At 37.8% G+C, this 20634-nt stretch overlaps 1 protein-coding gene across 4 annotated transcripts in view; it reads left to right on the top strand.

Moving 5' to 3' along the window:
* Nucleotides 1-20634, top strand: part of DNAH12 (dynein axonemal heavy chain 12) — a 227759-nt gene that overhangs the window by 76213 nt on the left and 130912 nt on the right. For all 4 annotated transcript variants that reach the window (XM_047849470.1, XM_047849472.1, XM_047849471.1 and 1 more), the window contains 5 exons: nucleotides 6852-6961; nucleotides 9647-9830; nucleotides 9956-10096; nucleotides 15118-15201; nucleotides 15703-15891. In XM_047849470.1, coding sequence (XP_047705426.1) covers nucleotides 6852-6961; nucleotides 9647-9830; nucleotides 9956-10096; nucleotides 15118-15201; nucleotides 15703-15891 — 708 coding nt within the window. The remainder of the gene's footprint in view (nucleotides 1-6851; nucleotides 6962-9646; nucleotides 9831-9955; nucleotides 10097-15117; nucleotides 15202-15702; nucleotides 15892-20634) is intronic.

Here is a 20634-nt window from a genome sequence, read left to right as displayed (position 1 = left end):
TCATTTCCAAAGTTTCAAATAAGTGAAATTATTCTATTTGGCGATAAACCCCTACTTTGGCCACTTTCATCAATGAGAATGAATAAAATTTAGTGTCTTCTGTTGTATGATACCAATGTCAACAAGATTCAGATCAAAGATAATGTTCTTTCTAAGAGAAGGAGTACTCTTTGATTTCCTATCTTGTGATTTATAATAAGTCTACAATGTATACTATAATGCTATTGTGTACTTTGGCAGGTAGAAAATATGGGAAACTGCAAGTGGCAAAACATCCTGTAGTTAACATAAGGATTTTTCAAATTTAAGTAATAGGCTGACATTTTTTTTTTTTTTAAGATTTTATTTTTAAGTAATGTCTACCTGCCACATGGGGCTCACACTCACAACCCTGAGATCAAGAGTTGCATGCTCCACTGACTGAGACAGTCAGGTGCCCCCTGACTTTTTTTATTTTTAAAGTAGGGGCTCCTGGGTGGCTCAGTGGGTTGAGCGTCTGACTTTGGCTCAAGTCACGGTCTTGCGGTTCGTGAGTTTGGGCCCCACGTCGGGCTCTGTGCTAACAAACAGCTCAGAGCCTGGAGCCTCCTTCGGATTCTGTGTGTCTCTCTCTCTCCCCCTCCCCTGCTCATGCTCTGCTTCTGTCTCTCAAAAATAAGTAAATGTTGGGGCGCCTGGGTGGCGCAGTCGGTTAAGCGTCTGACTTCGGCCAGGTCACGATCTCGCGGTCCGTGAGTTCGAGCCCCGCGTCAGGCTCTGGGCTGATGGCTCAGAGCCTGGAGCCTGTTTCCGATTCTGTGTCTCCCTCTCTCTCTGCCCCTCCCCCGTTCATGCTCTGTCTCTCTCTGTCCCAAAAATAAATAAACGTTGAAAAAAAAAATAAGTAAATGTTAAAAAAAAAATTAAAGGAAACAAACCATGTGTATTTCCAATTTCTTCTAAATTATAGGCATTATAATGTACATATATATACATATGTATACACATAAGAAGTGTCTGCTATTTAATAGCTATTATTATGGAAAATCAAGATACAAATTTTTAATTAAGTTTTTTAATTCCAGAATGGTTAGCTTATAGTATAATATTAGTGTACAATATAGTGATTCAACAGTTCTACATATCACTCAGTGCCCATCATGATAAGCGTACTCTTTAACCCCCATCACCTATTTCACCCACCTCCCCTCTGGTAACTTTTCATTTGTTCTCTAGAGTCTGTTTCTTGTTTGTTTTTTCTCTCTCTTTCTTTTTGCCCTTGTTCATTTATTTCTTAAATTCCACATATGAGTGTAACCATAAGGTATTATTTGGCTTTCTCTGACTGATTTATTTCACTTAGCATTATACTCTCTAGCTCCATCCATGTTGTTGCAAATGGCAAGATTTCATTCCTTTTTATGGCTGAGTAATATTCCATTGTGTGTATACACCACACCTTTATCCATTCCTCTATCTGTGGACATTTGGGCTGCTTCCATAATTTGGCTGTCATTAATACTGCAATAAAAATAGGGGTGCATATATCCCTTTGAGTTAATGTTTTTGTATTCTTTGAGTAAATACCCCAAAGTGCAATTGCTAGATTATAGGGTAACTCAATTTTTAACTTTTTGAGGAAACTCCATAGTGTTTTCCAGAGCGGCTGCACCAGTTTGCATTCCCACCAACAATACAAGACGGTTCCTTTTCTCCACATCTTCACCAATACTTGTTGTTTCTTCTGGTTTTTTTGTTTTTTTGTTTTTTAATTTTTTTTTCAACGTTTATTTATTTTTGCGACAGAGAGAGACAGAGCATGAACGGGGGAGGGGCAGAGAGAGAGGGAGACACAGAATCGGAAACAGGCTCCAGGCTCTGAGCCATCAGCCCAGAGCCTGACGCGGGGCTCGAACTCCCGGACCGCGAGATCGTGACCTGGCTGAAGTCGGACGCTTAACCGACTGCGCCACCCAGGCGCCCCAGTCTTCTGTTTTTGATTTTAGTCATTCCAATAGGTCTGAGGTGATATCTCACTGTAGTTTTGATTTGTATTTCCCTGATGAGTGATGTTGAGCATCTTTTCATGTGTCTGTTGGCCATCTGGATGTCTTCTTTGGAGAAATGTCTATTCATGTCTTCTGCCCCTTTCTTCACTGGATTATTTGTGTTTTGGGTGTTGAGTTTTGTAGTGCTTTATATATTTTGGATACTAATCCTTTATCAAATATGTAATTTGCAAATATCTCCTCCCATTCAGTAGGTTGCCTTTTGGTTTTGTTGATTGTTTCCTGTGTTGTGCTTTTTATTCTGAAGATTTCCCAATAGTTTATTTTTGCTTTTATTGCCCTTGCCTCAGACATATCTAGAAAAATGTCACTTTGGCTGATGTGAGACATTACTGCCTGTGCTCTCCTCTGGGATTTTTATGTTTCAGGTCTCACATTTAGGTCTTTAATTCATTTTGAGTTTATTTTTGGGTGTGGTGTAAGAAAGTGGCACGGTTTCATTCTTTTGCAGGTAGCTGTCCAGTTTTCCCAGCATCATTTGTTGAAGATACTTTTTCCTATTGCATATCTTTGCCTCCTTTGTTGAAGGACATTAATCGCCTATATAATTATGGGTTTACTTTGGGGTTTTCTATTTTGTTCCATTGATCTATATGTCTATTTTTGTGCCAAAATCAAAATAAAATTTAAAATTACAAACAAAACAATCTTAATGAGATAGAGGATGTGTGGCTGAAATTAAATGTCACTTTATGGCAATTTAAATGATAAAATGTATAGTGAAGACTTTCTGAGTTCAGCATATATAAACTACCTTTTACCATTTGATGATTCAATTCTTCAACCCCCTCTTCCTATTGATATTACTATAAAAGTTTCAATTTGCTTGAGCTATTATATCATTAAGGCGTCACTTGGTTTAAAGGCATCATTTACTTTTTTAGCCTTTTTATTTTAAACCTTCAAACTCAAATACTAATCTACATTCTATGGCAATATCAGATTAATGTGATTCTAGGGTGTTTTCCAAAGCCAACAACCAATTCTCTTTCTCTGGACACCAACTGGTTGTTCAACAGTTCAATTCTGACACTAGCTACCTGGTCAGACTCCACAGATTAAGGGCTCTGTCCTACAATACTTCCCCTCACTTCAGACAGTCTTGAGTCTCTGGTCACCTGTACTGCTGACTGGCTGGACTTTCCACAACCTCCCCACCCAGCTTTGATAATTTGTTAGAACAGCTCTCAGAACTCAGGAACACAGTTTATTATTAATGTTTACTGGTTTATTATAAAGGATACAACTCAGGGGGGGTGCCTGGTTGGCTCAGGCAGTTAACCATGTGAGTCTTGGTCTCAGGATTGTGAGTTCAAGCCCCATGTTGGGTGTGGAAGCCTCTTTAAAAAGTGGGGAGGGGTGCCTGAGCGGTTCAGTTGGTTAAGGGTCTGACTCTTGATTTTCAACTCAGGTCTTTGTTGCAGCAATTTTCACCTCAGTACCCTGGATTCATTGTCTCGCTGCTTCAAAGAATGAAGAGGTGGATGCAGAATAAAATGAGCAGCAGGCAAAAGTTTATTAGAGTATAAGATCAGAAAGTAAGAATAGTATGAAAGCTCTCATTACAGAGAGGGGGCATTTGAAAGTGAAGGCTTGTGGACTGTAGGCAAGGGACTTAGTTTTATAGGGTTTTGGTCAGCTCCTTATCTCCCCCCTTGTCCCTTCTTAGGTCTTACCCTTATTAGCTAGGTAACTCTAAATGTCTAGTCATTCCTTTTCAATTGGCTGGTTTCCATTGTATGAGGGATGGTCTATGGCCAAACCAGTTCCTTGTGGGCCTTGCGTTTTATAGTCTGCTACTAACTTTTAGTTAGTTATTTTGTCACATTCCTGAGGGAAACATGTGAGGGGTAGTAGGTGCTCTCATTAAATTCGTAAGAGGAACCCTAGAACCTTACCCCTGAAGGAGTTTGCTCATGGTCAGACGTTCCCAGCATTGTTTTAAAATAATGTGTTTTGGGGACGCCTGGGTGGCTCATTGGTTGGGCTTCTGGCTTCAGCTCAGGTCATGATCTCACAGTTCGTGGGTTTGAGCCCTGTGTTGGGCTCTGTGCTGACAGCTCAGAGCCTGGAGCCTGCTTCAGATTCTGTGTCTCTCCCTCTCTCTGCCCCTCTCCCCCTTCTTCTCTGTCTCTTAAAAATAAATAAATGTTAAAAAAATTAAAAGTATGTTTTACCCATCCAGGGACCCCAGGTCCTAACCTTTCTCTCTCTGCCTATTTTACCCTATCTTTTCCTATCATATAATGATCCCAGGGTCGTGCCTGCATCGAGCTCTGCTCTGAGCAGGGGGGAGCCTGCTTAAGATTCTCTCTCTCTCTCTCTCTCTCTCTCTCTCTCTCTCTCTCTGTCTCTCTCTCTGCTCTTCTTCCCCAGTCTAGTACTCTCTTTCTCTCTTAAAAAGAAAAAAAGATATAAAGGATACAATTCAGGAAGGACCAAATGGAAGAGATGTATAGATACGGTGATATAGTGGGTGGCAGCAAGCTTCAAGGTATGTCATTCTCCCTGCATTTTGGTGTGCCCCCAAACCAGAAGCTCTCTGAATCTCATTGTGTCAGAGTTTTTACAGAGCTCAATCTTCCACCCTGTCCCTCCCTCCCCACCACCCAATGCCTTCACCAAAGGCTGAAAGTTCCAACCCTCTAATCACTGGGTCTTTCTTGCCACCAGTCCCATCCCGAGACTATCTCAGGTCCCCACTCTAAGTCACTTCATCAGCATAAACTTGGATGTGATTGACAAGGGCTCATTAAGAATAACGAAGACACTCCTATCACTCATGAAATTTTCAGGGTTATAGGAGCTCTGTGCCAGGAACTGGGAATAAAGACCATATATATTGTTATATTATACTACGGGTAATAAACAAGATGATTCAGGGTATGCTAATATTATTTTTAAAAATCAGAATAAAAATACAAAAACTGTAACATTGTCATGGAAAATTCCTGTACTTCTATGAATATAGCAACAAATCCATGGACCTACAGCTTTCAGCTTGAAAAATACTACTAAGAGTCAGTGCTGGGAGGTGTGTGGCCAAGTGGCTCAGTGCACCTACAGATGAGCCAAGGGGCCCAGGGCCAAAGGGAAAAACAAAAGCAAAAACAAAAACAAAAAAACTCGAAACTATGTCATACTGCTTTTTAATATGTATAATATTCCTTTATTTTTCCTTTACTGACTTCTTTTGGGTTTCAGATAATGTCTATTTCTCCATTATTCTTCTCTGTTGAATTTTTAGTTTTACTTCAGTGGTTACTCCACAGGATATAATATACATCCTTGAATTATTACAGTTTACCTTAGGTTTGTATTTTACCATTTCAGAAACAATATAAAAACTTTATTCTTTATTTTTTTACAGTTTATTTATTTTTGAGAGAGCGTGCACACATACCAGCAGGGGAGGAGCAAGGAGAGAGGACATTATTTTAATGTTCTTGTCTACTAATTATGACATCTGGGTGATCTGGGAGTTTATTTTCTATTTTTTTCCTCTTGATCTTCAGCTATTCTCTCTCATGACTTGTAAAGTTTGATTTTATGTTAAAAACCATGTATAAAATAATTGTAGAGACTAAAGCGGTATGGTGTTTTGTAGAAAAACTATGTTTATCCTTTGTTAGATAGCTAGAGTGAGTGGTGATCAATTCAGTTGAGAATTGACCCAAGCCACAGTTTTATTGCAGCATTATCAAGCTTTAGTTTACCTCTAGTTTCAAAAGTCTATAAATTTTTTTTGAATGTTTATTTATTTTTGTAGGAGAGAGAGACAGAACGTGAGCAGGGGAGGAGCAGAGAGAAAGGGAGACACAGAATCTGAAGCAGGCTCCAGGCTCTGAGCTGTCAGCACAGAGCCCTATATGGGGCTCAAACTCACAAACCGTGAGATCAATGACCCGAGCTGACGTCAGACGCTTAACCGACTGAGCCACCCAGGCACCCCTCAAAAGTCTTTAGAGTGAGAATTGTCCTACTGTATTACAGGGCCCTCCCTCTAGCAGCATTTTGAGATATGGCAGGCCCAATCCAATGCCCACCTCTGTTCATACCTAGAAAAATCCTCCCACAGGCTGAATTAGCTGTTCATTTGTGCTCACCTAGAAAGGCTTATCCTTTTCTGAACTTTAGTTCCATTAGACATATTTGTATCCAAAGCACTCCTGTATTTTTAAATTTTTTTGATTTTTTTAAACTGTTTATTTCTAGTTACGACAGTGTGAAGGATTGTTTGGCATGTCCTTCTGTATCCTAACCAAAGGTGAAATTCTCGAAAACCCTATTAAAAGGAGTTGTTTCTAGGGCTCCTGGATAGCTCAGTAGGTTGAGCGTCCGACTTTGGCTCAGGTCATGATCTTGCGGTCTGCAAGTTTGAGCCCCACAACGCACTCTGCGCTGACAGCTTGGAACCTGGAGCCTGCTTCAGATTCTGTGTCTCCCTCTCTCTCTTCCCTTCCCCTGCTCATGCTCTGTCTCTCTCAAAAATAAATGAACATTAAAAGTTTTTAAAAATAAAAATAAAAGGAGTTGTTTCCATGCAGCCTGCACCCAATGCTATGGTGCTATGATCATTAACTTAAAATAGGGAATAATAATATTTTTAAAGTAGTTTAATTCTATTTGTTCTTCCTTTTAATTAAAACATTCAGCTTTAAAAATAAAACTTTAAGAAATAATTTATTAATATAAAAAGATACAATTTTTTTATTTTAAAATGAAAAGTCTACATTTATAAGACATGGATATCATTTGTAATACCATTTTATAAGAATTTATTCCATTTTTCTTTTACTTTAGGAATTTTTGGAATGTGCTCATGAAGCCTGCAAAGTACATAATCTTCAGCCAGTTAAATTTTTTCTTGAAAAAATGATTCAGACATATGAAATGATGATTGTTAGACATGGGTAAGATTATAGATTATCATTGTCTGCCATGGTTAGATGCTGTTTTCAAATTAAACTATTAAAACAACTACAATTTGTTAACTAAAAGATTCAGCCACTCAGGTAGGCTAAGAGACAAAGAGCCCCATCCTTCATTTCCCATCCCTTAAAAACAAAGGTTTGTTTCCGTCTCATGCTGCCCATCCAACATGGATTGATTGGTAAGGCATCCTCATTCAGTGATGTAGCACTAATGACCACCACAATTTGCCCTTTTGGTCATCAAATGTGTTATTTACTCTCCTTCGTGCACATAAAACACACTCTTCCCTTCGCAGGAATACAATTTAAAAGTTCTAGTCAATGAACCATACTCAAAGTTCAGGCTCTCTAGGTGATGCATGATGGTTTCTATATCAGATTTGGAAGTTGTTCCTCATGATCCAAAGACCTACAAAGTAGAAAGACAAGTTATCTGCCCTCCACACACCAGTCTTTATTATAATAGTGGGCTTCCCAGAACAGGTTATTGGAGCAAACACTACCAGCCAGAAGTTGAAGAACTGGAGACAGTTCAGCAATTGTGGGTAGCAGTCCTGAAACCCAGCTGGGCATGTGAGGAGCCCCAGTTCCAGAGATACATTGACTATGAAACTGATCATTTAAACCTCAGATTCTTTCACTTGTAGAGGGCTTTCCAAGGAGTCATAATCATTTGATATATATGCTTTATTATATAGGGTGTCATTAAAGTGGCTGTGGACATTTTGCATCAGTAGTTACATATATAATTTTTTCCTTGGAGAGCCCACTCCACTAACTGTATAAACTTTAGATCCCCTAAAACCTGGATCTACTTTTGCATGGTTTTGCTCCCTGGAAGGGTCTTTCCTGTTAATTGTTCTCTGTGGACCTTGGTTCAACTTTCTTGAGAGAGCTTTCCATCTTCATTTTTTTCCCTGTAAAGTCACATGTAAAGTAGACAATAGAGAATATGTCTTTGGGAGCTGAGAAATGTTTTTAGCCTGCTTCCTGCCTATAGAAAGTTGAGGTCTCAAAAGTTATGATTTTTTTTTAAAGGCAGCTTCACATTGTGTAAATTTTCAAATGTAGACAAAATAGATGGAATTGAAAAACTAAAAAAAAAAATACAGGAACTAATACAATCAACCCTTATGCATCTTATACGTGAGGATCATTTTTAAATCTTGAACATTTACATGTTTTAGTCTAGACTCATGGTTTGTCAGTAAACTCCCTCAAAAACTTGATAAACTTATTTGATTCCAGGCAGCTCTATGTGCCAGTAGCTACAACTACAGTCCTTACTAAGTCATACCTTTATAAATTTCCTTGCAGTATCATTGAATTGATCAGGCTTAATTGGGAAGGCCACAAACTTAATCTATTTTTCCTGAATTATTTTATCCTCCTGAAATGATTACTGGGAACTATATTAATCTTTCATAGATTTTAATAAAGTGATAACAATGGCCCTACCCTTAATGTGATCCTTGTTGCCAGGCTGAGTAGATTTTTGTTGTTCAAAGGCTTTCTCAAATTATCTTTATTTGCCAGTTGGGAATAAGAATAAGTTGCTTGTAGGTTCCTGAATTTCTGGACTCCCTCTGTTCTTTCATTCCAACTTTCAAACTGGCTATTTTTTTTCTGGGCTCATTTCTCTCCTGTAGTTCTTTGTTAAATGCAGCCATCAGCTGCCATCATATATTAATAATCATCTGTTTACTACCCTTTTTCCTAAAATGACAATTTCGTTATGTATATTATCTGTATTCCAAGTTATCTCAACGAACAAATTTGCCAAATGTTTCATCATTGCCTAACATTAATTGCCAATCTTTTTTTAGCCTGTAATAATGGTTAATTTGCCACCAACAACATGGCCTCTAAGTCATTACCACATATTTAAGTCTTAAGAATACTTTACCCCCTTCTGGGAACTAATTTCTCTCCAGTAAGGATGGGCTAGATTATTCTTTAGAAACGATCAGTCACTAAAACCCAAATCTTAGTGACTTAAACAAACAAACAAACAAACAAAGGTTTATTTCCCATTCATGCTGTGTCCACTCCAGGTTAACAAGAAGTATCTGCTGCTCATAATTACTCAGGGTCCCAGGCTATTGGAGCATCCACCATCTCAACATGATGGTCACAGCTGTGCTAGAGGGAAAAGTCCTGTAAGAAGAGAGCTCTGTAGGCTCCGTTGCAGGCAATGATCTATACCCTGCTAGGAAGTAACACCCGTGTTTCCACTTGGTACTCATTAGTCACCTAGTATTTCAACAAGAGGGCGAGGAATCCTACTATGTGCTGGGAGAGAGGAGATTCAGAAGTATTTGGCAAAAAACAAAAAGTAATTACCATAGTAAGTAAAGACTTCAGGAAGGGCAATCTTTCCCATTTCTCTTCTTGGGAGGCCCAAAGTCTTTATTTTACTTTATTTTTTTAATTTTAAGAGTGTATAATTAAGTTTTCATTTTCATTTGGACATTTTTTTATTCTCTTTTGTAGGTAGTGGTATTAATGAAGAGAATCTTAGAAATCAACCAGTTCAGAAGTTAAATGTATTCTCGTGTCTGAGAAAAATTAATAGAATTTCAAAAATTATAAATACCAGTAAAACAGGAAAATAATTTACCATTATTTTTTAGAATCATATTGTATAATTCTTTTCTTTTGTAGTTTTATGTTGGTAGGAGAGCCTTTTGCTGCTAAGACAACAGTTCTGCATATGCTGGCTGATACTCTAACTCTTATGAATGAACGTGGCTATGGAGAGGAAGAAAAGGTTATTTATAGGACTGTAAACCCCAAATCCATTACTATGGGTCAACTTTTTGGACAGTTTGACCCAGTGTCTCATGAGGTAATCTACAGTATAAATATTCTCTTATTGACAGTGTGCTTTAAACCACGAAATTTGAAATGTTTTTATATGATCACTTTATAGTCTTATAAAGAAAGCTTCCCAACTCTCTTTTTCTTCCCCAGTGGACTGATGGTATTGTGGCCAACACTTTTAGAGAATTTGCCTTATCAGAAACACCTGACCGGAAATGGGTTGTATTCGATGGTCCCATTGACACTTTGTGGATAGAGAGCATGAACACAGTATTGGATGATAATAAAAAGGTAAATCCTCCTGATTAAAAGCAAAACTGATATACAATATGAATATACCAAACACTACTGAGCTGTAAACTTAAGAAGGGTTAAAATGGTAGATTTAACATAAAATGATTTTTTTTGCCAGTTATAAAACAAAATACATGTAAATATGCTTAAGCAATGTTATGTGTTCAACAACTAATTGACTAGGACTATATATTTAAAGCAAAGGGTGCAGCAAGTGTAGTAAGTTTATAGATTATCTTTTAAATGAAAACTATGCTATAATAAATTCTCTGCTTTTTTTTTTTATGGAGTATATTAAAACCGTTGTGTTAACAGGAAGGTGTGGTATTGTAGTAGGTGTTAAGTTGTTAAGTGACTCCTGTCTTATGGTTTCTTATAGAACTTTAATATTTTAGGAGAAAATAAAAGGGCCTTATTCCATTTTGAAAACATTGAATGCGGGGCACCTGGGTGGCTCAGTCAGTTAAGCTTCCCACTTCAGCTCAGGTCATGATCTTGCAGTTCATTGGTTCAAGCCCTGCATCAGGCTCTCTGTGCTGACATCTAGAGCCTGGAACCTGCTTCAGATTTTCTCTCTCCTCTCTCTCTCTCTCTCCCTCTCCCTTGTGCACGTGCTCTCTCTCTCTCAAAAATAAATAAACATTAAAAAAAAAAAAGAAAACATTGAATGCTTCAGTACTTGTATGTGTTGCATTACCTTAGAAGCTGTGAAATATACAAAAGAACTAGAAAATAGAAGTCTTCTATGAGAGACCATATGTAAATTATAAAATATGACTAATTTTAAGTTTAGATTCTGTGCTTTTTTTAAAACTTGTGCATTCACATAACCATCATTTAAATAAAGATGCATAAAATTTCTTTCACTCTACAAGCTACACTCACTGATTCCTTCTGAATCAGTATACCCTCCCCACTGGGGCAATTGCTATTCTTTCTTCTACTGTGATAAATTAGTTTTGCTGGTTCTTGAACTTCATGTATATGGAATCATACTCCTGAGTATTTTCCTTCTTGTGGTCAATGTGGCATCTGTGATATTCATGGTGTTGTACTTCCATTTTACTTATTTATTCTTTTTATATCTGTATTGGTATTCCACTGCATATATCACAACTTATTTTCATACTTACATGAGATAACCACACTACTAAGTAAGCAAATTAATTTAATTAGCATTCAAATACACCAGCACATTTTCGTAGGTGGTTGGTCATTTATTCAAATTCCTTCTTTCAGTTACATTGATTGAGCTAAGGAGTAATAATGATTCAGAAGCAGAGAGGGGCTAATCAAAGTCGAATTCAGAGCCAGGTGGGAGGATTGTCTCATACTGGATGAGAGGAAAGTAGGAAAATGATAGGTATAGATATAGGTGGATGTATGAATTTGATAGTGGAAATCTGAAAGCAAGTCCTTTTGATGATTTATCTTTTCTTTGTGAAGTGGTAGACCCTAGTTCTTTGTACACTGGAGGAGAAAAGGAGGAAGATTTAAATTAGCCATTATGGAAAATGGGAAAGATAATTGCTAGGAAAGCACAGAAGCCTGTCTGAGGACTAGTAGTAGTAGTAGTGCCAAGGTCTGCCTTTGTGAGATTTTCCCTACCAGTCTAAGCAGCTTGGATGTGAGTGTAGATTATGCTGCTGGACTGAAAGTACAGAAAGACTTTGAAGATACTGGTATGAGAGTTCTAGAAGAGCTAGGCCATGGAAGGAAGCTGCTTAACAATGACAGAAGTGAAAACAGCAGGGATATGAAAGTGGAGAGTAAGTGGAGTAGATGATTGGGTAGATGAGTAGTCAGTGAGAACACTGGATGCATCGGAAACTGGAGGCAGAGACTGGGAAGCTTGAATTTAGTATTTCAGAATTGTGTAGTGTTCCAGGAGAGAAGGTCCCGGGTGTATAAACTGGATGGCTGGAGTGCAGTAGGAAAAACCTAAGTGAAGATAGGGTAGTCAAGGATCTGAGGGGCTGCCATATTGAGATGCTCCCCCCTCACAAACAGTGGATCAGGCCAGAGTGAAAAAAATTGAGCCATGTATCAAAGGCTTTAGCTAACGATGGGAATGCTGAGGTGCTGGTGAGTGACAGCAGGGAGCATGGGTTGTCAAAGGAGCAGAAGGTGGAAAGGGTGGGGTAGAGTATTTAGGAAACACTATGGGGGAGTGAGGAAAAAGCTGACTCCATCTCCCAAATATGAAGTAAATAGGAGGATGTTTGCTGAAATAATCTGGTAGGAAATTAAAAGTTTTATAGGCCAACACTGTCCAAAACAACTTTCTGCAATAATGGAAATGTCTGCATTGTCCAGGAAGGTAGATACTAGTCAAATGTGGTTATTGAGCATTTGAAATTTGGCTAGTGCAGTTGAAGAACTGACTTTAAATCTTATTTAACTTTAACTACTTAAGATGAAGTTATTTAATTAAATTAGATTTAATTAGTAAAAAGTATAAATAGGCACATATGAATACTGGGCTAGCTTATCAGACAATCCAGCTCTAGGCCATCCATTTATTTTACAGAGGTCCAGGAATGCTAAATGCCACATTGTCGACATTTAACTAGATAGGGGCAAAACTGGGACTAGAGTGATGGTTGTAGAGAAGAAACCCAGAAAAATAAATGAAGAGGAAGAATTGAAAAAAAAAAACAATGTAGAAATGAAATTGGGATATCAAAAATTAATATTATTAAAATTATTAAAAGTTAATGATAATTCCAAAGGTAGATGCCAAGGAAATTGAGAAGATGAGATGGCTTTAATAATAATGAACAAGAAAGGAATTGGGCAGAAAGGAAGCAGTTGACGAATTGAGATTTTTTACATATTTGATTGAAGAGGAACATTTTATTTTATTTTTTAAGTTTTTATTTAAATTCTAGTTAGCATACAGTGTAATATTAATTTCAGGTGTACAATATAGTGATTCAGCACTTCCATACCTCACCAGGTGCTCATCATAAGTGGACTCCTTAATCCCCATCACCTATTTCATCCATCCCTCCCACCCACTTCCCCTCTGGTTACCCTCTGTCCTCTAGACAAAGACCAAGAGTCTGTTTCTTGGTTTGCCTCTCTCTCAAAGAGGAATGTTTTAGATTAAAAGTGATCTATATCCGCATATTAAATTCAGTGCATGGTCCTTGATTGAATTTTGGTTTGAGTAAATCAGTTGAAAAGATATTCCTGTTGTCATTGAGGAAATTTGAGTACTGGCTGAGTATTAGATCATATTAAGGACTTATTGGTAATTTTGTTAGGTGTGATAATGTTACTGAGGTAATAGAGAAAACAGTTTATTTTTTTTAAGTTTATTTATTTATTTGGAGAGAGAGACAGAGCGAGTGGGGGAGGGGCAGAGAGAGGGAGAGAGAGAATCCCAAACAAGTGCTCTGCACTGTTGGTGGAGAGTCTGGCTCTATCTCACAAACCATGAGATCATGACCTGAGCAGAAACCAAGAGTTGGACATTTAACCGACTGAGACACCAGGTGCCCTGAAAACTTCTTATTTTTTGGAGCTGCATATTGACATATTTGGATGTGAAATGCCGTGGTGGGCATAATGCTCTTTAAAATAGTGTTTTATTCCTCAGTATCCTTTTTAAAAATTTTTTTAAACATTTATTCATCTTTGAGAGACAGAGCATGAGTGGGGAAGGGGCAGAGAGAGGGAGACACAGAATCCAAAGCAGGCTCCAGGTTCTGAGCTGTCAGCACAGAGCCCAACGCGGGGCTTGAACTCATGAACTATGACATTATTACCTAAGCCGAAGTCGGATGCTCAACTGACTGAGCCACCCAGGTGCCCCCCCCCCTTTTTTTTTAAAGTAATTTCTGCACCCAACATGAGGCTTGAACTCACAACTCCAAGGTCAAGAGTTGCATGCTCTACAAACTGAGGCAGCCAGGTGCCTCTTAAAAATACTTCTTTATAAAAGGAAGCAAATGTGGGAAAATCTTAATGTTGGTTAAGTACAGGAGATGGGTATATTAGTGTCCATATTATTCTTTATTTTCAATTTTTCTTTTTTTTTTTTATTAACAAAGAGACCTTTTGACAACTTTATAAAGTCAGGAGTATTTAATGTAATTTTTAAAAAATTATTTATTTAGGGTGGCTCAGTTGGTTAAGCATCCGACTTCGGCTCAGGTCATGATCTTGCAGTTCATAGGTTTAAGCCTCACATTGGGCTCTGTGCTGACAGCTCAGATCCTAGAGCCTGCTTTGGATTCTGTATCTCCCTCTCACTCTGCCCCTCCCCTGCTCATGCTCTGTCTCGCTCTTCCAAAAAAAAAAAAAACATTAAAAAAGATTAAAACTATATATATTTAAATTCATGTTAGTTAATATATAGCGTACTATTGGTTTCAGGAGTAGAACCCAGTGATTCATCACTTACATATTACACCAAGTGCTCATTCCAATGAGTGCCCTCCTTAAGGCCCATCACCGATTTAGCCTATCCCTCCCACCCAACTCCCCTCCAGCAAACCATGTAATGTTTTTAAATGTTTATTTAGTTTTGAGAGAGTGTGATTGGGGGAGGGGCAGAGAGAGAGGGGGACAGAGGATCCAAAGGGGGCTTTGCTCTGACAACAGAGACCCCCTTGTGGAGCTCACACTCAAGAACCGTGAAATCATGATCTGAGCCAAAGTCAGATGTTTGAATGACTAAGCTACCCAGGTGCCTGACCGATGTAATTTTATTAATAGCAAGGACTGAGATTTGTATAGGATTTTTGTAGTATGTCATGTAGTTCTCCTCCCGCCTAACTCTATGGGAGAGAAATTAACCGAGTTTATAGATGAAGAGGCTGAGAGTCAGAGATGTTATGTATTTGCTTACCTAGTAAGTAATTGACCGAGCTAGATCTAGCTTACAATTTTCTGGCTTTTATGTAATACTTACATCACAGGATATACATTATCTTATACCTACAATATATTTTTATTTGAGAAGTTTGAGTTTTTTAAAAAATAAATGTTTGAAATATAATTGCCTTTAGCTTTGCCTTATGAGTGGAGAAATCATTCAGATGTCCCCTCAAATGAGCCTCATCTTTGAAGCAATGGACCTTTCCCAGGCCTCGGTAAGTTCATGTTTTAGCATAACAGTAGATTGTTTATTTGTTCATTTGGTCAATAAGTATTTTTTATGTGTCAGAAGACTAGTTAGGCACCAGAAATACTAAGATGAATAAGATATAGCTTATGCTCATTTAGGAAGGATGAGAAGCATGCTAATAAATAATCCCACTATACTGCTACATGTAAGTGCTCTAAGAATATGGAGGGGGTGGGTACCCAAGAGGCGAATGGGTAGAGGAGGACCATGGAAAATGTCTGAGTATTTGATCTGGCTTTGAAGGGCAACACTTGTCTAGGGAGATTAGTTGGGGCTGGGCATTCCAAATCATGACAACATGATATGTAAAGATATGAAGCCATGACACGTCTGGGAGGCTGTAGAGGAAGACAGGTGCTAGATCATGACAGGCCTTATAAGTCATTCAAAGAAGTAGTTAATGACTGCCAGGTACTACTGGCATGAAAGCAACATTGGAAAAAGAAAACTTGTCTTTTTTCTCTAGCCTGCCACTGTAAGCCGCTGTGGCATGATTTATTTGGAACCCTCACAGTTAGGATGGGAACCAATTGTATCCTCGTGGTTGAATTCCCTGAAAGGACCTCTACAAGAACCAGATCATCAAGCTCTTCTGAGAGGACTCTTTGACTGGTTAATAAAGCCCTCTTTAAAACTTCGTAAGAAAAAATGCAAGGTAACACTGTAATTCTCTAACCCACTCAAGTTTCTTTAGTTTTCATTCAACTTGCCTAAGGCTAAAATCACAATAAGTAGGATAAATAAACAAAATCAGTTTCCCCTTGACATTTAGTATCCACTTTTTAAAATGGAATATTTATTGTGATAATCAGTAATTCACATGCAGTTGTAAGAAGTAATAGATTTCATGCTCATTTTACCCAATTTCCCCCAATAGTAACATTTTGCAAGACTATATTATATCACAACAAGGATATTGACATTGATATTATCTACTGATATTATTCAGATTCCCCTAGTTATATCTGTACAGGTGTGTGTTTATCTCTCTGGGTTTCATTTTAAAATTTTTAATAATTTATAATTTTCAACATAAGTGCAACTTTGTACCCTTTGCCCAAAGTCTCCCTGTTTCCCCCACCTCCCCACCCCTGGTAACTGCCCTTTTACTCCAGTTCTATGTATTCAACTTTTGGATTGTACATATAAGTGACATCATGCAACTTTTTCCTTTCTGTGTTGGACTTTTTCACTTATCATAATGTCTTACAATGGACCCATATTGCAAATAACAGGATCTCTCTTTAAGTCTTAATAATATCTATAATTTAGTATTAATAATTTAAGTCTTAATATTCTATTATATATATATGTATATATATATATATATATATATATATACACACACACACACATATATATATATGGCAATTTCTTTATTTGTCCATTAGTGAACACTTAAGTTTGTGTCCCTATCTTAGCTATTGGGAATAATGCTACAATGAACATGGAAGTGCAGATATATATTTTTTGAATATAATATTTATTATTTATTTTTAATATGAAATTTATTGTCAAATTGGTTTCCATACAACACCCAGTGTTCATCCCAACAGGTGCCTTCCTCAATGCCCATCACCCACTCTCCCCTCCCTCCCACCCCCCATCAACCCTCAGTTTATTCTCAGTTTTTAAGAGTCTCTTTTGGTTTGGCTCCCTCCCTCTCTAACTTTTTTTTTCCTTCCCCTCCCACATGGTCTTCTGTTAAGTTTCTCAGGATCCACATAAGAGTGAAAACATATGGTATCTGTCTTTCTCTGTATGACTTATTTCACTTAACACTCTCCAGTTCCATCCACGTTGCTACAAAAGGCCATATTTCATTCTTTCTCTTTGCCACGTAGTATTCCATTATGTATATAAGCCACATTTTCTTTATCTGTTCATCAGTTGATGGACATTGAGGCTCTTTCCATAATTTGGATATTGTTGAAAGTGCTGCTATAAACATTGGGGTCCAAGTGCCCCTATGCATCAGCACTCCTGTATCCCTTGGGTAAATTCCTAGCAGTGCTATTGCTGGGTCATAGGGTAGATCTATTTTTAATTTTTTGAGGAACCTCCATGCTGTTTTCCAGAGCAGCTGCACCAGTTTGCATTCCTACCAACAGTACAAGAGGGTTCCCGTTTCTCCACATCCTCTCCAGCATCTATAGTCTCCTGATTTGTTCATTTTAGCCACTCTGACTGGCGTGAGGTGATATCTGAGTGTGGTTTTGATTTGTATTTCCCTGATGAGGAGCGACATTGAGCATCTTTTCATGTGCCTGTTGGCCACGTAGGTATCTTCTTTAGAGAAGTGTCTATTCATGTTTTCTGCCCATTTCTTCACTGGATTATTTGTTTTTTGGGTGTGGAGTTTGGTGAGTTCTTTATAGATTTTGGATACTAGCCCTTTGTCCAATATATCATTTGCAAATATCTTTTCCCATTCCGTTGGTTGCCTTTCAGTTTTGTTGATTGTTCCTTTGCACTGCAGAAGCTTTTTATCTTCATGAGGTCCCAATAGTTCATGTTTGCTTTTAATTCCCTTGCCTTTGGGGATGTGTCAAGTAAGAAGTTGCTGCGGCTGAGGTCAGAGAGGTCTTTTCCTGCTTTCTCCTCTAAGGTTTTAATGGTTTCCTGTCTCACATTCAGGTCCTTTATCCATTTTGAGTTTATTTTTGTGAATGGTGTAAGAAAGTGGTCTAGTTTCATCCTTCTGCATGTTGCTGTCCAGTTCTCCCAGCACCATTTGTTAAAAAGACTGTCTTTTTTCCATTGGATGTTCTTTCCTGCTTTGTCAAAGATGAGTTGGCCATACTTTTGTGGGTCTAGTTCTGGGGTTTCTATTCTATTCCATTGGTCTATGTGTCTGTTTTGGTGCCAATACCATGCTGTCTTGATGATGACAGCTTTGTAGTAGAGGCTAAAGTCTGGGATTGTGATGCCTCCTGCTTTGGTCTTCTTCTTCAATATTACTTTGGCTATTCGGGATCTTTTGTGGTTCCATATGAATTTTAGGATTGCTTGTTGTAGCTTCAAGAATAATGCTGGTGCAATTTTGATTGGGATTGCATTGAATGTGTAGATTGCTTTGGGTAGTATTGACATTTTAACAATATTTATTCTTCCAATCTATGAGCACAGAATGTTTTTCCATTTCTTTGTATCTTCTTCTATTTCCTTCATGAGCTTTCTATAGTTTTCAGCATACAAATCTTTTACATCTTTGGTTAGGTTTATTCCTAGGTATTTTATGATTCTTGGTGCAATTGTGAATGGGATCAGTTTCTTTATTTGTCTTTCTGTTGTTTCATTGTTAGTGTATAAGAATGCAGCTGATTTCTGTACATTGATTTTGTATCCTGTGACTTTGCTGAATTCATGTAGCAGTTCTAGCAGACTTTTGGTGGAGTCTATCGGGTTTTCCATGTGTAGTATCACGTCCTCTGCAAAAAGTGAAAGCTTGACTTCATCTTTGCCAATTTTGATGCCTTTGATTTCCTTTTGTTGTCTGATTGCTGATGCTAGCACTTCCAACACTATGTTAAACAATAGCAGTGAGAGTGGACATCCCTGTCATGTTCCTGGTCTTAGGGGGAAAGCTCTCAGTTTTTCCCCATTGAGGATGATATTAGCTGTGGGCTTTTCATATGATGTTTAAGTATGTTCCTTCTATCCCGACTTTCTCAAGGGTTTTTATTAAGAAAGGATGCTGGATTTTGTCAATTCTTTTTCTGCATCGTTTGACAGGATCATATGGTTCTTATCTTTTCTTTTATTAATGTGATTTATCACATTGATTGATTTGCGAAAGTTGAACCAGCCCTGCAGCCCAGGAATGAATCCCACTTGATCATGGTATACAATTATTTCTATATGCTGTTGAATTCGATTTGCTAGTATCTTGTTGAGAATTTTTGCATCCATATTCATCAGGGATATTGGCCTGTAGTTTTTTTTTTTGTTTGTTTTTTTTTTGCTGAGTCTCTGTCTGGTTTAGGAATCAAAGTAATGCTGGCTTCATAGAATGAGTCTGGAATTTTCCTTCCCTGTCTGTTTTTTGGAACAGCTTGAGAAGGATAGGTGTTATCTCTGCTTTAAATGTCTGGTAAAATTCTCCAGGGAAGTCATCTGGTCCTGGACTCTTATTTTTTGGGAGATTTTTGATAACTGATTCAATTTCATCGCTGGTTATGGGTCTGTTCAAGTTTTCTATTTCTTCCTGTTTGAGTTTTGGAAGTGTGTGGGTGCTTAGGAATTTGTCCATTTCTTCCAGGTTGTCCAGTTTGTTGGCATATAATTTTTCATAGTATTCCCTGATAATTGCTTGTATTTCTGAGGGATTGGTTGTAATAATTCCATTTTCATTCCTGATTTTATCTATTTGGGTCATCTCCCTTTTCTTTTTGAGAAGCCTGGCTAGACGTTTATCAATTTTGTTTATATTTTCAAAAAACCAACTCTTGGTTTCGTTGATCTGCTCTAGAGTTTTTTTTAGATTCTATATTGTTTTTTTTCTGCTCTGATCTTTATTATTTCTCTTCTTCTGCTGGGTTTGGGGTGTCTTTGCTGTTCTGCTTCTATTTCCTTTAGGTGTGCTGTTAGATTTTGTATTTGGATTTTTCTTGTTTCTTGAGATAGGCCTGGACTGCAATGTATTTTCCTCTCAGGACTGCCTTCGCTGCATCCAAAAGCGATTGGATTGTTGTTTTCATTTTCATTTGTTTCCATATATTTTTTAATTTCTTCTCTAATTGTCTGGTTGACCCATTCATTCTTTAGTAGGGTGTTCTTTAACCTGCATGCTTTTGGAGGTTTTCCAGACTTTTTCCTGTGGTTAATTTCAAGTTTCATAGCATTGTGGTCTGAAAGTGTGCATGGTATGATCTCAATTCTTTTATACTTATGAAGGGCTATTTTGTGATCCAGTATGTGATCTATCTTGGAGAATGTTCCATGTGCACTCGAGAAGAAAATATATTCTGTTGCTTTGGGATGCAGAGTTCTAAATGTGTCTGTCAAGTCCATCTGATCCAATGTATCATTCAGGGCCCTCGTTTCTTTATTGATCCTGTGTCTAGATGATCTATCCATTGCTTTAAGTGGAGTACTAAAGTCCCCTGCAATTACCACATTCTTATCAATAAGGTTGCTTATGTTTGTGATTACTTGTTTAATGTATTTGGGGGCTCCTGTATGCAGTGCATAGACATTTATAATTGTTAGCTCTTCCTGATGGATAGACCCTGTAATTATTATATAATGCCCTTCTTCATCTCATGTTACAGCCTTTAATTTAAAGTCTAGTTTGTCTGATATAAGTATGGCTACTCCAGCTTTCTTCTGACTTCCAGCAGCATGATAGATAGTTCTCCATCCCCTCACATTCAATCTGAAGGTGTCCTCAGGCCTA

This window comes from Prionailurus viverrinus, chromosome A2 (assembly GCF_022837055.1).
Source record: "Prionailurus viverrinus isolate Anna chromosome A2, UM_Priviv_1.0, whole genome shotgun sequence".
Taxonomy (NCBI): domain Eukaryota; kingdom Metazoa; phylum Chordata; class Mammalia; order Carnivora; family Felidae; genus Prionailurus; species Prionailurus viverrinus.
Note: the sequence above shows the minus strand (reverse complement) of the source record. Positions and strands in the feature narration are given on the sequence as shown.